A 20,751-nucleotide genomic window follows, 5' to 3' on the forward strand; every position below is an offset into this window, starting at 1 on the left:
TATTGCTGGGTCTTGCGGTTAAGTTGTTTCCTAATGCGGAGGAGCTGTGTTTGGTTCCCACTTGGCAGTTCACAACTCTCTGCCACTCCAGTTTGGGAGTATCTAAAGCCCTCTCCTGAACTTCTCAGACACTGCATACATGTGTGCTCATAAACATAAAATATAAATAAATATTTCTTTAAGTGTAAGAGACCATTTAATGTGGTCTTCCAGCAAAATGCAGCTTTCCTGTGGGGTAGCTCTCTGGAGGTGTAGGCTCCTGACAGATGCTGTTGGAGGCTGGGATCTCCAGTGTATTGTTTAGACGTACATATAATGTTCTATGGTGTGTATAAACATTGCAACATAGTTTAGTATTGCCTTTTGAGCATGCTCTCTTTTGTATAAAGATGACAGAACAAGACACCAAATACTTAGAAGATCTGCAAGATGAATTCGACTACAGATATAAAACAATTCAGACAATGGGTAAGTTATTGCTTTGAATATAACTATACATGGGGACATAAAAGTAACATGATTATTAAGGTTCTCCGCTGGTAAGAGTAAAGTTGCAAGCAACCTTGATCTTCCTTCTCTGGGTCCCCCACCAGTTTCATTTTTGAAAAATGAAGACAAAGAATATTTCCCGCTTTGCTTTTTCCTCCTCGCCGTTTAGGTTATAAACACATATTTATCTACTAACCAATTCAAAGCAAATTACACGTTGCACGAGAAATAATATCCACTACAAGTATCTCCCCATGGAGGAGTATTCTAAGGTATCAGGGCTTCAGGGCTGGGTACGCTGCACATGCTTAGAATCCCAACGATTGGGAGGCTGGAGCAGGAGGAAGGAGAATTGGAAGCCATCCTGAGATACATAGCAAGAAACTTCCTCAAAAGAAAAATAAAACTCAACTAATAAAAATAAAAACAATCATCTAGTACAGTCAGTAAGTTACTGATATTAATCGAGTTCTTATAATTTTAAAAGATTATAGAGTAGAACTCTGCTTCATAGAAAAAAATTGCAATGTAGATAAAAGTATTAAAAATAAAAACCACATGAAGTCTCACAATCTACAGATAAAGATGGTAAAAATGTCTTATGTCTTCTCTACATAGTCAAAAACATGTATATCTATGTATTTATCTCCCAAAGTACCAGACATTATATATATATTATTGTGTATGATTTTTTTTAAAGTTTTATTTTTAAGTATTTCTAAAACATAATTTTAACAATTGAATAAACTTCAAAAACAAAGATACTGAATTTGACTCTGTACTTACACATTAAGCTTGTTTATAGTTAGATGATTATAGTTATAAAGCAAATAGTTATAGTTAGATGGATGGAGAAAATGAAAATATTTTTAAGACCTGACCTATATAAGCAATAGTAAATTGGTACTCTGTGATGTGATTATTGGGATAACTGTTGAGATTCTAGTTGGTTCTGTAGGGATTAGTTGACAGGCTATGCCGGCATAGATCTGTTGGTTTTGGTCATTATACTTTTCTGTGTCAGACAATGGAGGGCTTTAGACATGTGTCTTATATACATTTTTTGTTGCTGAAAAGAACAGCTTTTAGAAGAAAGCATTTAATTGGAGCTTGTTCATAGTTCAGAGGGTTAGTCCATTATCACAGAGGGGAGCGCGGTGGCATGCAGGCAGGCAAGGGAACAGTAGCTGAGAGCTACATCCTGAGCCATAGGCAGAGAAAGAGAGGGAGACTCTGGGCCTGGCATGAGGTTTCAAAACCTCATTGTCTATCCCCAGTGACACACCTCCTCCAACGAGGCCACAACTTCTGCAGTCCTTCCCAAACAGTTCTACTGACTGGGAATCAAGCATTCAAACTGTAAACAAAGATTGTACTTTAGTTCCTGGCCACCCACACCCAAATTATCACACAAAACTATATTAATTACAACACTGTTTGACCTATTCGCTCAGGTTTCTTATTAATTAGCTCTTACATCTTAAATTAGCCCATTTCTATTATTTTGTATTTTATCACAAGGCTCGTGGTTTGTTACCTCTTGCTTCTGGGGCAGATACATGGTGTCTCCATGATTCCACCTTCTTTCCTGTCTATCTCTGCTTGGATTTCCCACATTGCTCTATTCTGCCCTTACATAAGGCCAAAGCAGCTTCTTTATTAATCAATGGTAATAAAACATATTCACAGTGTACAGAGGGGAATCCCATATCATAAACATATGAGTTATGGGACTATTCTCATCCAAACCATAACAAGGAAAGATGCGAACCCTGTAATATTTTTACAATTTTATATCTAAATAGTTTTTAAAAGAAACAAATATAAACATCTATTTTGTGGAATCCCCTTTAACTATTCAAACGTTATTAACACAAACCTAGAAGGTGACCATTACCAAATGCCTAATTTTCTGAAGGTGTTTTGTGTTCTTCTATCATCTTCTGGATGTCAAGACTGCCTTGAAATATTAAAATGTTCGTGATTATTTACATGTTCGAATTCTCTCTTTAGAAGAAATAACACAGCTTAGGTTTAATCACTTATCAAAGGGATCCATGATCCTAGAAAAAGTCAGGAAACACTGAATAGTTCATCAAGTGTCATTGAAGACAGATGTATTCCAATTTCCACATAAGCTGTGAAGTTTAAGAATTACAATATAGCACAATACACTAAACAATAAAACTAATTTGAGTGTAGCATTTTTGTTTGTTTTTTTTGTTTGTTTGTTTTGGTTTTTTTGTTTGTTTGTTTTTGTTTTGTTTTTCGAGACAGGGTTTCTCTGTAGCTTTGGAGCCTGTCCTGGAACTAGCTCTGTAGACCAGGCTGGTCTCGAACTCACAGAGATCCGCCTGCCTCTGCCTCCCGAGTGCTGGGATTAAAGGCGTGTGCCACCACCGCCCGGCGAGTGTAGCACTTTTTATCTATGTTACCTCAACACTTCTTACTTTTCATGTGTATTGTAAAGAGTTTAAAAACGAATTCCTATGTGGTGGTTTGCACCTGTAACCCAGCATGTGGGAGGTGGAGGCAAGAAGAATTTAAGGTCACTTTCAGCCACACAGGAGTGGAAGGCCAGCCTGAGTTGTGTGACAGCCCGCCATCAACAGATAGACACCAAAAAATGGTTAAAAATGACCATTTTTCAATGACTTAAATCAACAAGTATTTTCCCCTCATGGATACGAGTGAAATGAAAGATAACAAGAGAAACAAATTATAGGGAAAACTGGAAAGTATTGGCTAATGTAGTTTCAGTGGATAAAGCAATATACACACAACATTTTACTGTGAGTAGCATCGAAGAAATGGAGAATTTGTGAGCCGTTAAAACCAGAAATAACATCCTGAAGATTAGCGATATTTGTAGAGAAATTTGGAACAGTGGTTTTGTTGGCTTTTTTGTTTTGTTTTGTTTTTAAGATAAGCATCCTCAGCCCTCCGCACTTACTGTGTACCAATATTCAAACTAAGAAGTACAGTATTGGTTTATGGCATATCTTCCCATTCAAGGGGCTAAATGATTTTTCATTTTGGTTCATTTTCTGTACTTTTCCCTGACCAGTCCTGCTGTGAGACTAGACCATTTTGTAAAATGGAAAAGTAGACATTTTAGCTTTACTAATTCTTGTAAGTTCATTAAGACTAACTAACTCTCCTAGGCAGAGAATGAACGGACTGGGGAGAGATGGGGAGAGACCATAGAAGGAGTCTCATGATTTAATCACGAGCACAAGGAATCCCCTTTCCTTATATCTAGCCAGCATTTTTTCCTTAGTGCAGGAAGAACCAGTAAAACAAGCCCTTACCAAACCTTCCTTTGTCTACCACCAAAAACTGAGTACCAAGTGAAGAGCATCCTCCCTCTGGCGTGTAGATAAATGTAAGGTCCCTGTGCACACTTGGCTGGATGAGAACATTCCCAGATTGGCCTTCCATGGTCAACACCAGGAGTCCATGTTGTCTCTGACAGCCTAGGTCCCTGGTCCTGCCCAGGGTGTGGAGGTGGATTGAGATCGATTTGGCTTTGGGGACTAAAAGGCTTGCCCCAGAGGTGAGTATTCTGAATCTGGTCTCCTTTCCTTTGCAGACCATGGTGAGAAGAATAGCATTCTAATGAACCAGGAGGTTTTGACACTGCAGGAAATGCTTAACAGCCTGGACTTCAAGAGAAAGGTCGGTGGAGAATTTTAACCGGCCAGTTTGCCTGACTTTTTTCCCCTAAACCTCATCCTACTGAAAATAATCAAGGCCTCAGATTTTATCAGTTCCATTTACACTGAATGAAAACAAGGTGGTGTTTGCAGAAACTGACTGAGTATACTTGTGTAGCCATCCTGCTCCACGCCCCCCCCGGCCTGTGAAATGCTGCTGGAGTATCATTAACTTAAAACCGAAGGTGTACCGAGTTTTATTGTTTACTGTGTAGCATGCTGAAGTGGGTTACACTACACATTTAGAATTAAAAATTGCTTGATGACTTAAAACCTTATTGGAAAAAATACTATGTTCTATATTTTATTCTGAGGATGAGATTGTTAAATATTGTCCTATTTATAAAATCTTCCAAACTCAAGTGTCATTTGTTGGCAACCAAGCATAAATATTTTTTGACTCAATGAAATATTTTTAAGAGATTAAATATTCTTTTTTTAACAATTTCTTTTATTTATTTATTATGTATACAGTGTTCTGTCTGTTTGTATGTTTGCAGGCCCGAAGAGGGTACCAGATCTCAGTACAGATTGTTGTGAGCCACTATGTGGTTGCTGGGAATTGAACTCGGGACCTCAGGAAGAGCAGTCAGTGCTCTTAACCTCTGAGCCATCTCTCCAACCCCGAGATCAAATATTCTTATTTCAATTTTCTCCCTGACTTTAAAAGGCAATGCAGTTGGGATTTAACCAATAACTGTTAAATCAATAGTTCATTTCTAAGCAATCCCTTTCGGTGAATGAACTTACATGATTCCATACAAGTTTATTTCACCTTAAATTGATCATAAATGTAACTAGGAATATTTATATATTACAAGCGTGCAAGGAACTAATCCAAATGTAAGGCTTTTTATGGAAAATCCGTTTACATTTTACATGTACCATCTTATTTTGTTTGAAAAACAGAATTTGAGAAGGAACTCTGAAAATAACTTAGCTCATCCACCCAGTTACATATATGAGAAACCTAAGTTATAGCAAGGCAAATGCTTTGCTCAAGCTCGCAGTGTTGTTGAAAACCCGAAGAGAAACTCCGTCTCCTGATTCCTATGCCTAGAAAGTTACTTCGCAATGTCGCCACGAGCACAAGTAGAGTCTGCAGAAAAAGTAACAAGGAAAGACCCGGGTTTTAATCAGCATATTTGCAAATAGATGGATAATCACATTTATTTAAAAAACAAACAAACAAACAAACGTAGAAATAGGTACTGGAGCAATAGCTGCGGGTTCAGAGCACTGACTGCTCTCAAGAGGGAGCGGGTTCCATTCCCAGAACCCACACTGTGGCTCATCACCAACTCCACCACTAGAGGATCCGATACCTCTTCTAGCTTCGGTAGGCACTGCACACATGCACCGTCTAGACGTACATGCAGACACTACACCTGTACACATATAAACAAGCAGAACAAGCAACGGTTCAAACGCATGTGTAGGACAGCAAGGTTCAGTATTGGCACCGAAGTTCCCGTTGGATACACGGAAACTGAAACATGGGAATGTCTACTGTGGCCACAATTCTTGTGACATTACCCAGTTGTAAAGACTTTGACGTTTGAGAAGGCAATGCTAGACCAAGTAGGAGCTGGTCTCGATCAAATACTTGGCTAATTTTCATCAAGCCTTCATGTCTCAGGTCAGTATGCTTTGTCAGCAAAAGCGTGACCTGGGTGATGTTGTGTGTATCTCCTTCCCCGCCTCTGGCTTTAGGAAGCCCTCAGTAAGATGACACAGATCGTGAACGAGTCAGACCTGCTGATGAACAACTTGCTGATCGAGGAGCTGCAGGATTGGAAGAGGCGGCAGCAGATCGCCTGCATCGGCGGCCCGCTCCACAACGGGCTGGACCAGCTTCAGAACTGGTAAAGCCATTGACTTTAGTTCTAGTGAAAACCACAGGAAGTGCAGGCTTCGGGGTGCTCGGCGAGCGAGCAAGCGAGAGCACGGGTTACACCAAGCACAGAGGCAAAGGAACCATCTCCCATGCATAAGAATTCCTCAGTATTCAGACATTGATAGCTTGAAAGACTCAAATGAGTTTTTTTGAAGCCAGCAATGTATTATCTGCACGGATGTAAGAAAAATTAGCTTCAAAAATCTTTTAAAAAAATAACTTTTTAGAATGTATGTCTTATGATATGAGTTAAACGTATAGTTTTATGCTTTCAAACACATTCACTTTGTTAAGGATGTTGGTCAGGGTTGCAAACTTTCAGTTGGAAAGAATGAGCAACTCTGACACACATCATGATGACTGTAGTTAGTAATAGCTTATAAACTTGAAAATTCCTAAGTCGATCTTCTGCTCTTACAAGAAGAAGGTTGTGAGAGACAATACACATGTTTTAGTTTTGATCTGGCCATCCTTCGGTATACAAATATCTCAAAACACCATGTGTAAAACCACAAATATACACAAGGTTTGCTGGCCAGTTAAAAAGAAAGTTCAGCTAGGCAGAGTGATATACGTCCATCTCAGGGGAGCCGCAAATGCAGCACAAGACCCTATATAAAAGTATAACACCATTTCAAGTTACATAATCTCCAGCAGTCAACAGCAAGGCGTCTCCACTTAAAACACAGACCCGCCATTAAATGTAGACACTACCTTTTTAGATTACAAGATAAAATGTTGATAAAGTTTTCTGACTCACCAACAGAAAATAAGACTGTTTGAGAGAGCAATAGAAAAACGCACAGAGAGGCCGGATTGTTCCGTTAAAATTTCAAAATTGCTTTCTAAGGAATAATTCTAGAAAATGGAAGTTTGTCATGCCCCTGCTTGCTCTGGCTTACTTCTCAAGAGAAGTAAAGACATACATGCATCATTTTAAAATATATTGATTTTCCTCAATTCTCTAAACCCAGAGAGATCTGCTGTAAAAACAAGACAAGCAACAAAGGGAGCAATGAAGCCCCCAGCCACGGTGCCCACAGTGAAACCCAGCAGGGGCCACAGCTCCTGGCCTGGTCCCTTCTATCTAACGCTTGAGAGACGAGTTCTATAAGGACCTCTGGGACTACTCTGCTCCTCACGCTGGGGCCCCCTCTTCTTCCTAGTCTGTTCCAGTCTTTCTTGGCCTGCTCTGGCTAGGACCTAGCTCCTCCCCTCCATCTCTAAGGAAAGATCCACTTGGATCTCAGAAGCAAGCATTCCCAAACACGGTGTAACTTCTGCCGGAACGGTTCGGTCACCGCTGCCCGCTAAAACTCAGGGACAAATGTGTGCAGTGGGGTAGCGGGGGAGGTGGATTTCCACACCACAGTCTCCATGCCTTGTACCCTACACTTTAAATTGGTTTGTCTCCAAATTCTTCATACACACAGTTAACATGATCTCAAGGCCAATTAAAAGGGATTTGGCTGCAGATGTTGACAATATCTCATAAAGGATGTCTGCAAATTAAAAGCCCAAATTAGAAGATACCCAACACGATACATATTGAAAAGAAGAGAAGATTGGAGGAAAAGACAATAAAGACTTGTCATAAATCATCATTGGAATTAAATGATTTCTTTAATTCAACCACTTAATCATTTATTATTTAGTTGCTAAAGTAGCTCAGTCACGAAGTGGGGACAAACACCTGTCATTTGCTGTTCAATAGCTTTACCCTGTTGGCAGAAAGTCTTTTCCAACTCAGACGACAATTGGAGAAACTAGAGGAGCAATCGACCAAGATGACTTACGAAGGCGACCCCATCCCCACCCAGAGAGCACACCTGCTGGAGAGAGCCACCTTCCTGATCTACAACCTTTTCAAGAAGTAAGTGAGTCACTGGCATGCTCGCGGTGACTGTAACACTCGCTGGGCGCGGGGCAGAGTAGGACAGAGTGGTAGGGACCCCGGGAAGCAGCCCAGAGAGCCCCACAACCGCATTTCCGCGCTTGGCTCCTTAATCGGCAGCGTGTGTGTCTCTCGGCAGCGGACTCAAGTTTTCCGCATGGTACTCAACCGCATCACCCACCTCCCGCTCAGTTTTCACATTTTTGAGACAAGATGAAGGGTTTCTTCCTGAGAGTGCATTCAAGAAACGAGTGTGGGGATCATTTTGTGGAAGTTCACTGGAGAAAAATATCCTAATTTTTAGCATCAGAACTCCCAACATTCAGTCCCAAATGGCATGAAATGAAGTCCCTCTTTGGTCATGTAGGATAAGCAGGATGTTTATTGAGTCTGTAACGGGTAATTAAGATTTGCTGTTGTTAATTAGGGATGACCTTCAGACCTTTTCCCTGTTATTTTACACTAATGGCTTGAGAAACTGCTGGGGAGACCGGAGGTGGGATGGGGGCATCTTCCAAATGTAAGAAGTCCAGGCTTTGTGGGGAAAATCGCATCCAGTTTCTCTGTGGTTTAAATTTTCAACATTTTCAAACGGTCTTTCCTTTCCATGTAGCTCGTTTGTGGTTGAGCGACAGCCGTGCATGCCGACACACCCTCAGAGGCCGATGGTCCTTAAAACCCTCATACAGTTCACTACCAAACTGAGGTAGGCGGAACACAGTCCGTTCCTTTATATCTCTGGCGCGACAGCCACTGCTAATGAGGGCACCTTCCGTTCAGCCCTTCCTGGTCGAGCACCTGCTGAGAGCCCAGGCTCTGGCAAGTCCCCGCAGGGGAGTTCTGACAGAGTTTGCTTGTCAAGAACATGACAACGTGGGATAATAATGAAGACATGAGGGATGTTAGCATGAATGTGTGTGTTCATCATATCAGGCACTCTGGGATTAATTGATGAAAAAGGTTAACGTGAGGAAAGACTGGAAAGACAGAAGGGAGAACTGTAGGAAATCGGGCACACAGAGATCGTGGCTGACTCTGTTCGGCCACAGAGCGGAGCCGAGAGAAACAGAACAGCAAAGCAGATGGGGACAAACAGTGGGAGACGCGATGTCCAGGAAACGGGTGCCCAGGCTTCCCTGTGATTACCCAGTAAATGTTCTTTCCACAAAACTTTGAGCACCGCGGTTCTCGGTATATCCTTGCCAAGCACCTAATTTAGGGAATGCGTGGGCTTGGATGATTTTCACGGAGTTTTCGTTGTATATTTGGTGCGTTTTTATGAGCAACCAAAACTTAGGTTTTCCTGAGTAAACTTAAGACAAGGTGTTTCAGTCTTACTTTTAAAGACATTTGTTGAGCCTTCAACTCCAGGAGCTGCAAAATTCCTAATCAGAAGGAATGCTGCGTAAATTAAGATGCCTCTGTTGATCCTACGGTGGAAAGCAGCTGAGGGTTCTATGGCAGGACCGTTGATCACAATAGGGCACTGGAACCCAGTTTTTAAAAGGAAGGCACTTTTCAGTTTGCCTTTCAATTAACCCTCCCAATCAATTTCTTTCTGTGTATTTTGCCAGATTTCTTTTGAAAATGTCATTCTTTTTTTTGGTTTTTCAAGACAGGGTTTCTCTGTGGTTTTGGAGCCTGTCCTGGAACTAGCTCTTGTAGACCAGGCTGGTCTCGAACTCACAGAGATCCTCTGCCTCCCGAGTGCTAGGATTAAAGGCGTGCGCCACCACCGCCCGGCCTGAAAATGTCATTCTTAAGAGTTATTCCTTTCTCGTCTCCCTACCCCCATGGAAGCTGGGAGACAGTGACAAGGGAATCAGGACGGAGATGTGGTGGACATCCTACCTTTACATCCATGTAGTTGACGAGGAAGTTGGAAATGCGGGGAGAGAAAATTAGGAGATTGTAAGGGCTGTCTGAAAAGCATTCTGAGTGGAAAAGCATTCTGAGTGGAAAAGCATTCTGAGCAGGCAGTACTTGGGTTTTATTTGAAATGATGCCTGGACGTAGCCTACCATCCTAGAGTGGGTATCCCGTCCTCCTCCTCAGACTGCTGGGTCCTCCTCTTCTTCCCTGAATTTTGGACGGACTCTCTTGCTAGATTGTACAAATCTTCCCTCTAAAGTGCCTCTCTGCCATAGCATTGTGCTCTCCTGTTTCAAAGAGGCGGTGACACACACGGGAGACTCTAGGAGAGTGGTTCTCCACCTTCCTAATGCTGCGACCCTTTAATCCAGTCCCTCCTGCTGGGGTGACACCCAACCATAAACTTACTTTTGTTGCTAGTTCATAACTGTAACTTTGCTGCTGTTATGAAGCATACTGTAAATATCTGATACGTGATCCCAAAGGGGTCACGACCCACACTCCAGGAACCACTGCTCTGGGGTCAGCCGTATGCGCTTTATAGTGGATCAAACCTTTTCTGGAGCAGATAACAAGGAAGATGGAAAGGAAAAATCTGTGTCCATGTTCGTGAGAGCACACACCAGAGCACACACACCCTTCACCATCTACTACTGACTTTGTGCTTAATGTACTCCACCCTGGAACCAGTCTTGTGCAATTCGTTTAAGGACCCTTTGCTTCGCTGTGTGCGCATCTTTGCTTGAGCTCTTGATGAACTCTGGTTTTGTGTCTCTCCTTCTAATATTTCTCCATATTCTATAAATCCCGCCCACTTGGCTGGATTCTTATTAAGCTTGAAATGTGCCTTTGTTTGAAGTTAGATCTGTTTTAGTTACGAGCATGTTTGCCGCTATGAAAATATATGACTATTTTTAGAATTACAAATATAATTTAATTGGGATATTTCTGTATTCATTTTAGAAGTATGGTCTTCCTCAATGTTTTCCTCATCAAAATTCTCAAAAATATTTGGTTTTGCTAGGTTTACAAAACATTTGCTTTCATGGTATGGGGAGGAGATGGAATTGTGTTAAAAGACTTCCAAAGAATCTTTCTTAAATACATATAGTTTAGATTTCAGCCCAAAATATACAGCTGTTTTTCTGAACAGACCAACATATCTAGTGCCTATCAACTGAGAAAATGTGCAAACAGCAATGTTTGTAGGTAGTGACATTGACTGGTGCCCGTAGAGCCACAGAACAAACTCAAGAAGATTTTACACTTTAAATCACATCAACCTATAAGTGGAGATAATGTTTTATTTATGTGTCTGTGCTAGAAATATGCTTAGTTATTTAAATGTAGAAAAAACTTGTATGCTGGGCGGTGGTGGTGTACAACTTTAATTCCAGCATTCCGGAGGATGATAAGGCAGGCAGATCTCTGTGAGTTCAAAGTTAGCCTGGTCTACAAGAGCTAGTTCCAGGACAGCTAGGGCTACACAGAGGAACCATGTCTCGAAAAAGCAAAAAAAAGAAAGGAAGGAAGGAAGAAGAAAGAGAGAAAGAAAAGAGAGACAGGGAGAGAAAGAAAGAAAAACGTTTACCACTTCTAAATTTCTGTCTTTGATTCTTTTTTCCCATTTCTTCACAGACTACTAATAAAATTGCCGGAGCTCAACTACCAGGTGAAGGTGAAAGCTTCCATTGACAAGTAAGATTTCTGATTCCGTTTCAAAAAATATGGCAATGACAGATTTTTTAAAATTCTTACACAATCATTTTTTTTTTTTTTAATTTTTGAGACAGGGTTTCTCCGTAGTTTTTTGGTTCCTGTCCTGGAACTAGCTCTTGTAGATCAGGCTGGCCTCGAACTCACAGAGATCCGCCTGCCTCTGCCTCCCGAGTGCTGGGATTAAAGGCATGTGCCACCACCGCCCGGCCTTACACAATCATTTTGAACTTGTACATCTATTTCTCTAACTTTTCTTACCACTTCAAATACTCGATTTCAAGTTCAAGCATTACTTAACTATGAAGACTTAGATGACGCTCACTGTAGTGTGACTTAAAGCAGTCGTAGTCTAGAAATACCTTCCCGGGTCTAATAACCAGCTCACTTGAAAGGCTCTTCTTGCTTTTACAGGAATGTCTCAACTCTGAGGTAAGATATTTACTTGGCAGATTATTTTGTAAAAATTATCCAAGTATTTGTTGACCCAAAACCTTTTTTAAAGACAAAAACTTTTCTCTCTAGCAATAGAAGATTTGTGCTTTGCGGGACTCAAGTCAAAGCCATGTCCATTGAGGAGGCCTCCAACGGGAGTCTCTCAGTAGAATTTAGACATTTGGTAAGTAGCAAATAAGATGGCGCAGGCGTTGCCCTCCACCCAGTCACACAGGCACTGCCCAAAGCTTTGCTAACAGGATATGTAATTCAGAGTATTTTATTTGGCTCCTTCCATGAGCGTTTCTTACTGTACCATGGTTTCTTCTGTAATCGTTTTCTTATTTTTACCTAGTTCCTTACTTCATGTATCCACTGTCAACAGTAAGAAGTTTCTTAGCTAATCTCTTACTTTCTTCTCCATATGGTACATAAGCTGCCAGCACTGAAAAGTTCAGACAGCAGAAAGGACATGGAGCAGAAACGCTGACAGTGACTTCTGAAGAATTACAATTCAGAGCGGCCGCCATTTGCAGTGGTTGGCCAAGGCTGACCGTGACAACTGCAGAGATCTGTGTTAAAGGCAGAGCCATTCTGGTTTCATTTTTTTTTTAAAGTCCCCCAGGAAGTGACACCCAATAAGGTGTGGCAGAAAGCACTTTCATTTCAGGACAACTTGGGCTGCTCTTGGGGTGTCCCAACACACCCTCATACCATCTGCCTTGGCATTGTCTAGAAAGCTCTGCCCCCCTCCTGCCCCATTCTGCTGCTTCTCCTGTTCACCACTTCCTCTTGACCTAGAGTTCTCTTCCTGTTCTCTCTCTCTCTCTCTCTCTCTCCCCGTCTCTCTTTCTCTTTCTGATAGTTCTTAGATTTCCAAAGGCCTTATTGCCCTTCTTGCCACAGGCTGTTTGTCTGGTTTATTAACACTTAGCCAACATCTGCCTGAATATGGGATGCCACCGCCCCAGCCCGGAAGGGTCCGCTTTCCGAAATGCAAAACTGGTTAGCAGAAAGACATCTGCACAGACAGACGTATGATGAGGTGGGGTTTCGTTTGGGTTTCTGTACTAGCTACTGTTGGATCTAGGTAGAGATGTGGGGTTTCAATGAGCAAGAGAGCAAGAGTTATTGCTCTCTCTCTCTCTCTCTCTCTCTCTCTCTCTCTCTCTCACGGAACTACGGCTGTGAACACGCTGACTGTAGAGGGTGTGGCCAGCTTGATACCCAGCTGATAACAATCCTCCATCTAAACCCTGCTGTTTTCTTTCACACAGCAACCGAAGGAAATGAAGTCCAGTGCTGGAAGTAAAGGAAATGAGGTAGGAAATATGAACTCTTGGGGAATTTTTCTGGGAAACAGTCCTATAACAGCATGTCCCCAATGCTCTTAAACTGCTTAATTTTATATCTCCCTTTCCCTTATGTTTCCCTGATTATAAACATAAAGCTTGATCATTACAGATAATATGGGGATTCTTGGAGGCTAAAATTAAAATAACACATCATACCACCCTGCAGAGAAAACATTAACCTTCTGGGTACACCAGTCTAATCTTCTATGTCTCAAAAATACCTCAACTGGGCAGTGGTGGCGCACGCCATTAATCCCAGCACTTGGGAGGCGAAGGCAAGATCTCTGAGTTCAAGACCAGCCTGATCTACAGATTGAGTTCCAGGACAGCCAGGGCTACACAGAGAAACCCTGTCTTGAAAACAAACAAACTATGGCATAGGCATTGTTTCATAACCTTTTGATTGACATAGCCACACGTCGTGAACAGCTTCCGTTTGGAGGACATGATTTAAATTGTTTCATTGTATTATATTTTATATTGGTATCACGATTTCTTTAATTAGCCTTCCATCATGGTACACTATCTTGAAAGCCTTTGTTTTCCCCCAGATGTATAACAAGTGTCAAAAATCATGCCACATCTCATGAAAAATCATAGCTGAAAAGTAATTCTTCCATTGTGTAGCATCAATTCCTTTGATCTATAAAGTTTACATTAACTGAACAAATATTCCAGCCAATAGACTGGCCGAGTTCTAGCCATGAGGGCCATCTTTTAGTTGGCCTGAAAAATTCGGCATTATATTTTTTATCTTCATGTTTGAATATGGAAAATATAAGTCTGCGTCCACCTTCCTAACGGTGACTGACCACTGTCACCTTTGGAATAATTCGACGGAGAAATATTGTACTCTTTATTTCCTGAGAGAAGATGACACCTGACACACCCTGCCCAGAGATGCTGCCGAGGTGACCCCGAGCCCTCGGTGCAGCTGCCCGGCTATTAAGAGTCTGACTGTCCGGTTTGTACAGATCCACTCACTGAGCGGTTAAATCACAGCTGTTAGGACAGAGACGTCTGAATCCTCTGGACGAGCTGTAGAAACCCCGCACCGCGTCGCGGTCTATCCCGCGCCCCAGGCCTGACATCCACTCATATCCCTCTATGAGCTTTTCACCCTCTCTCTTGTCCCTTAGAAATGGCCACAGACCATGGACCCTCAAGGACAGACACTGCTTAAGGCAGAGCCACAGTAGGCCTTTCCTCCCAGTGACCCGCAGGGCCAGAGCCTTTGAGTTTGAGGGCTTGAGCAAAACAAATAAGTTAGGGGGAATCCCCCCCCAAAGGGTTTACTAAATTCCCTGAACTGCTGTTACCCAGCTCAGTGGAATTTTGAACATAGTTGTGATATTTCATTCGGCGTGGCATCGCTGAATGTTGTTATTTGTGAATCTGAACAAACCAAACACAGTTATTCTGTACTTTTCTTAAGCAAAACAGATCCAATGGGAATACCTCTAAATCGCTCAACTCCTGCGGTACATTGTCATCTTTATCAACGTGAAATCAAAAATCTGTACTGGAATTTCCTTAGAGACATCCTCCTCTATAGAAGACGCAAGCACTGTCTTATTAGTCGTGTCTACTTATATTGCTGTGAATTTATGTCCTCTTGTTTTCCAGTTGATAACAGAATCATAGAGAGCCATACAATGACTTTGTTTCTTTTTTCTAAGTTTGCTAAATCAGGACCGTTGGTTGAGATACTCCTTGAGCTCCCCCTATTGACAGCCTCTTGGTATGACACCGAGGTACATTTAGAATAAGTCACAGGCTCCACTGTGTGCCCAAGAAACAGTTGACGGCTAGGAAATACGTGGAGAAAGATGATCCAGCCATGGGGGGTGTGGTCAGTAAGTAGAAATGACCAAAGGAACGCGAGGAAAAGTAGAATAGCAGGCATGAGGTGGTGTTCATAGAGCCACAGGGCCAGCAATCGCAGTGGCACATTTTAGGAAGACAGGAAGCGAGGATCCCATGACCTCATTCTCGAGCTTCAAAGGTTGCCAATTGCTCATCCAGGAACACCTGCAGCAAGTGTGCATACCCTGGTGAGAATTGGTTTAACAGTTCCTCCTGGTGCACACTGCGAGCTGGGTATTCGGGCTAACGCTCTTAGGTGGGTTAGCACACGCCTTCCAGTTAGGGGAGCTAGCGTTGGCACAGGCCGTTAATGACAGGGACCAGCATTAAACCCTGGTAGTCTGTGCTGCTCATCCTTCTCGGATGCATCTTTCTGGGATCCTAACAGTCTCTGGGAGGGTGAAGGACCTTCTCCTTCTGCCCCACTTCACATTGCCTGCTAACCAGTTCAGAAACAGGCTATCAGCAGAGGCTCCTTGCCAAGACCGGAAGGAAATTAGCAGAGCCCATACCTTTTATCTTTCGGGCTCCTCTTTGCCTCTCTGCTGTGCCTCTGGGGAATTTGAAAACAGCCTCGGTTCGGGCTCCACTTCTCACGGGAGAGATAACTTGGGCAAGCCACTTTCTTCCTCTCAATTTCCTTTTCTCCAGATATGGTTAATGTTATCCTACACTTCTTTTGACAGGACCAAGTGAGGAGGATGTGTGAGTTAGCTATGGGTGGCAATGGGCCGCGGTCGGCCGTGGTTCTTACAGATCAGGACTCCGTGCCGCCTGTTCTATGGAGAGCCGGGGTTCCGTGTATGGGGAACTCGCATGCAGTGAATTGAAACAACTGTGGGTCCTTGTCCCTCTCTGCCCATCCACGTGTCACATCCTTAGCTGAAGACATGCCCTCTTTCATGGGATGCAGGGCACACCCCCATCTGTGTCTGCAAGCAATAACCCTAAGTAAATAAATAAAATGATCCTCGTCATCTCTCAAGTGACCAGACTCTGAAGCTAGCTTTCTAATCCCATGAAATAAGCATTCCCCGGAAATGACCTTTCTCCCAGGTCCTTACAGAAGAGAGGCAGAGCCTCTTCCCATACCCCCGCCCTCTCTGAGTGCAACAGCATCCGTTCAGTATCCTCATCGTAGGTACATGCTGAGAAAGCTTTCATTCACATGAGTCTGTCTGTGGGCTCTCCCGTGATTGTACCTTAGCGCTCTCCTCTCATGGGCTCTCCTGTGATTGTACCTTAGCACTCCGCTCATGGGCTATCCCGTGATTGTACCTTAGCGCTCTCCTCTCATGGGCTATCCCGTGATTGTCCCGTTAGCGCTCTCCTCTCATGGGCTATCCCGTGATTGTACCTTAGCGCTCTCCTCTCATGGGCTATCCCGTGATTGTCCCGTTAGCGCTCTCCTCTCATGGGCTATCCCGTGATTGTACCTTAGCGCTCTCCTCTCATGGGCTCTCCTGTGATTGTACCTTAGCGCTCCGCTCATGGGCTATCCCGTTGATTGTACCTTAGCGCTCTCCTCTCATGGGCTCTCCTGTGATTGTCCTGTTAGCACTTCGCTCATGGGTTCTCCTGTGATTGTACCTTAGCGTTTCTCTCATGGGCTCTCCTGTGATTATCCTGTTAGCGCTCACCACTCATGGACTCTCCTGTGATTGTACCTTAGCGCTCCGCTCATGGGCTCTCCTGTGATTGTACCTTAGCGCTCTCATTGCTGGCATCCAAGCCAGTTCTTAGTTTTCTTTTTGTTTTTAAGGTGATAAATATTTGTTAAAAAGGATTGTCTCCCTAAGTACTGCAGTTTTGCATGTGCCGTTATGTAGGTTCTAGCCTATTAAACAAGCAAAGACCCGGAGTTGGGGTGCACACCTGTAGTCTCAAAACTCCAAAGCAGAAAGGGGGACAGCAGAAGACTTCGGGGTCTTACTTCCTCAGCTCATGGCCCCGTTGGAAGCCAGCCTAGGCCACAGGGCACCCATCTCAAGCAATCAGACAAGCAAACACAAAGGAACAAATAGGAATGTATGTCTTCTTCCTGGAGGATTTCAGCGTTGGTTCATATTGTCTGGGTTTCCAGGATGCGCTACTGGACAGTCGGCAGCAAAAGCAATAAGGACAGGCCGAGGCATCAACCCCAGGACCATGAAACTGCCTAGTGTCTGACTGACTTGGACTGCACTGACAAAACAATGAAGGCTTTGATTGATGGCCGTGGAAGTGTTGGAAATATTAATGCTGCATCTCTCTGTCAGACTTTTTATTCGGTCCTGTGTATTGAATATTGGCCTCGTTGCCATATTTTGGTGTCAATGTGCATCCTAACGGAGCAGGGGATTTCAAGTGAACAACGTAAATCGGTTAGAATCACCAAGAAGCGTTCTTGCCATCCAGATTGAAAAAACGAAACCCTAAAGCATAAAATTTTCCTCAAAGTTAATGGACAACTCCGGTGGTCATTGCTGTGGTTGTAGAAGCTTCCTTCTACTCTCTTTTTTAAAAACAAAATACAATAAAGCCATTGCCCCTCTCCCTCCTACCCCTCCATGTCCCTAGCACCGCTGCCTCCCAAATACGTGTGTGTGTGTGTGTGTGTGTGTGTGTGTGTGTGTATTCCAGAATCTACGTTTGGATGCTGAACACATGTGTCACAACTTTTAAAAAGAGGAGGAAAATAACCATAATGAGCTATTACATGCATGCTTACGGATATGAATTGAGCTACCTACCAAAATGGGTGGGCGGGTTAGGAGGCAGGGCTTTTCCTGCTCCTCCAAGTGTAAATAGCACTGCGGTGCTGAATTAATTAATCAGTTAAGTTAGGTGACGGCTGTATGTCAAAGTAGGGGGCGAGGCCGTATTGTAACTGTTTGTTAACTTGGTTTATGGTTATGAAATATTTAAACATGCTAGTATTGGGCTTTCATTTGCGTGTTTGCAGGAGGCCTCTCAAATAATTTGCACATGCTTACCTAACATTGAACTGGATAAAAAAAAATGAAGACCACCCCTCTGTGGACGTCCAATGAAAATTTAGGTTCCCCAGTCATCCTGGGGGTGTGTTTGCACACCGGAAGCATCTTTCCTCGCCGTTAGGGAGGTTTTTCTCTTCTTTACAGTTTGGTGTCCTAATAGTAGCCAGGTCCTCAGACTTTACGCTCAGCCAAAAGGACGGCCACAGACTTCCATGCTGTGTGGGGAAGGGTAATGGGCTAGTCGTTACGTTCACCCGCTAGGAATGCTGCGAGCGGTTGTCTACACAAATACCATTGCAAACGGTATTTACTACACACGGTTTTCTGTTAATCTACTGCAAAATGCCACGGTGCGCTCATTTCACTCCATCCAGGCAATCAAGCCTGCGACGACCTTCTAGCCAGAGGAAGAGAGGCCGTTTCCCTCTGTGCTTTCTTCGGATGAACACATCCTGAGTTTAACGTGATCTGCAGCACTTACATTCTCTCACGGAATTCTTATTCGCATCGTGTTTGGCTAATTTTCTATCTTAAAATGAATGCAGAGGGCTCAGAATTGCTGTAGACCCTTGGAGCTCTCCCTCTCCTCTGATCTCACCTGGCTTTTGAAGTTTAGACAAGTCCGTTTCTCTCACTTGTTTCTGGACTTGTTTTATGAACGGTGTGAGCTTTCTATCACAAAACTGGCCACGTCCCTTTTGAGGCTAAATGAAATGTTAATGGACCCCATCAAGAATAATTGCTTCCCAAATTCTACCTGTCATTCTTGTTAAAACGCCTGAGCTAGACACGCCATTTTTCTAAAAGGCTTCTAACGATGACAATTCTGCTGGCTGTAGGCAGAGTCAAGTACTGTAGGGTGCTGTCAGAGGAAAAAAAATGACAATTTCTCTCCCAGCCAATCCCACCTAAACCCCTCTCTTGAATTCATTGTTGAGCTGTGAACATAATTCTTATTTCTTGCGTTTTAAAATTTTTCCTATTGAATTCCTAAATTGTTTCCTGAGTACAGGATTAAGTTATGACTTTTTATGGGGAGTATCGATGCATATAAATTTCCCCCTGCTTTCATAATATTATACAAAGTAATTACAATTATATAAAACTTAACATCTGAGTCAAGCTGCTTACTATGATTCCATTCCTGTTCTTGCATTGCTTCCGGTTTTCTTGGGACATCGTGATTCCTTGAGTCTTTACTTACCTCACTTAAGGACCTGTCACTCATGCAGCCCCAAACTTTCCACCAGAACGAGACGATCCCTCATTTACAGTCAAACATGGCGATCGGAGTGTTTCTCTTTTCCTTTTCTTCCATGGCTAGCTGTATCCCCCATCCTCATATTAGTGAAGGTTTTTGTCAGTTAAAAATACAGTTTTCATCTGGTTTGGGCTGTCATTTCTCCCTCCCGTCCTACCTGTTCACCTTCCAATTCTGTTGTATAATTACTTGGTTTGTTTGGTTTGATGGTTTGATTTTCTATTTTCAATTTTAAAGTTCTTTTGATTTCTCTGCTAGGGATCTCTTCCCCGTTATTCTGGCTAGGTCTAAGTCCTCCTCTTTCTTAGCTATTTCTTTCGATTTTATTAGAGGAATTCTTGCAATAGCTTTCAGAGAGAAGGTTTGTAGGAACCAGCTTCCAGAAGCTTTCGGTGGGCACACTTGACCGCTAATTTGGATAGGCATAGAATACTGTACTAGAAATAACTTTATTCATAATTTTAAAAAAAATGGTATTCTAGTTGTTTTATGTTCTGATTCTCTCTGTTTTTTTTTAAAACAATGTATTTGTTTGTATTTATGTGCATCGGTGCTTTGCCTGCATGTATGCCTGTGTGAGGGCGTCAGACCTTGGAGTGATAGACAGTTGTTAGCTGCCACGTGGGTGTTGAGATTTGAACCCAGGTCCTCTGGAAGAGCAGTCGGTGCTCTTAACCATTGTGGTACTTCATTCCTGTACTCCTGACCTTTAGACTTTCCATTTAATCTCTGGTTTCTGGAAATTTGCAGTGTCGGGGGTTGGTGTGACTTTTTGTCTATCCGCTGTGACTGGCATCCTTGGACCCTTTATACGGTTGCTTGGCACTGAGCAGTGGCAATATCCACTCATTACAATGGGGTCATTTGTCATTTAATTGTTGGGCAAACTGGGCCTGGCATGCAGTCTTTACTTTTTACAAAATGTTTTGCTTTTTGCATTTTCTTCAGAGGTTTGGTTGGCTTGGGGTTTTTTTGTTTGTTTGTTTCGCATCTATATTTCATGTGAGAGATTTTGTCAAATGTCTAATGGTCATTACTGTGGTTTCACAAGTGACCATAGAACCCATTTAGAAGCCCTCTATGTACGCTGAGTCTGCAGAATCAAGGATGAATTCTTAGGAGCTGGCTGTTTCTTGGGGAGCAGCTCCTGGAAGGTAATAACTGTGAGCTTGCCTTTGGTCTGGTCCACATCCGAATGTATTTTTTGATGTCAAGCGCAGACAGGGAATAGACTTCAGCCCAGGCTGGCACAGAATCCTCCTCCCTTCACTT

General features: G+C 42.9%; 1 protein-coding gene across 2 annotated transcripts in view; it reads left to right on the top strand.

Moving 5' to 3' along the window:
- The window catches only part of Stat4 (signal transducer and activator of transcription 4), an 85,846-nt gene that overhangs the window by 52,122 nt on the left and 12,973 nt on the right, over positions 1-20,751 (top strand). Inside the window, exons 6-14 of one of the 2 annotated variants that reach the window (XM_057758434.1) lie at positions 390-468; positions 4,082-4,167; positions 5,919-6,070; positions 7,817-7,975; positions 8,610-8,702; positions 11,507-11,566; positions 11,999-12,016; positions 12,110-12,203; positions 13,297-13,341. In XM_057758434.1, coding sequence (XP_057614417.1) covers positions 390-468; positions 4,082-4,167; positions 5,919-6,070; positions 7,817-7,975; positions 8,610-8,702; positions 11,507-11,566; positions 11,999-12,016; positions 12,110-12,203; positions 13,297-13,341 — 786 coding nt within the window. The remainder of the gene's footprint in view (positions 1-389; positions 469-4,081; positions 4,168-5,918; positions 6,071-7,816; positions 7,976-8,609; positions 8,703-11,506; positions 11,567-11,998; positions 12,017-12,109; positions 12,204-13,296; positions 13,342-20,751) is intronic. The other variant, XM_057758435.1, reaches the window with a different exon arrangement.

This window comes from Chionomys nivalis, chromosome 26 (assembly GCF_950005125.1).
Source record: "Chionomys nivalis chromosome 26, mChiNiv1.1, whole genome shotgun sequence".
Lineage (NCBI taxonomy): Eukaryota > Metazoa > Chordata > Mammalia > Rodentia > Cricetidae > Chionomys > Chionomys nivalis.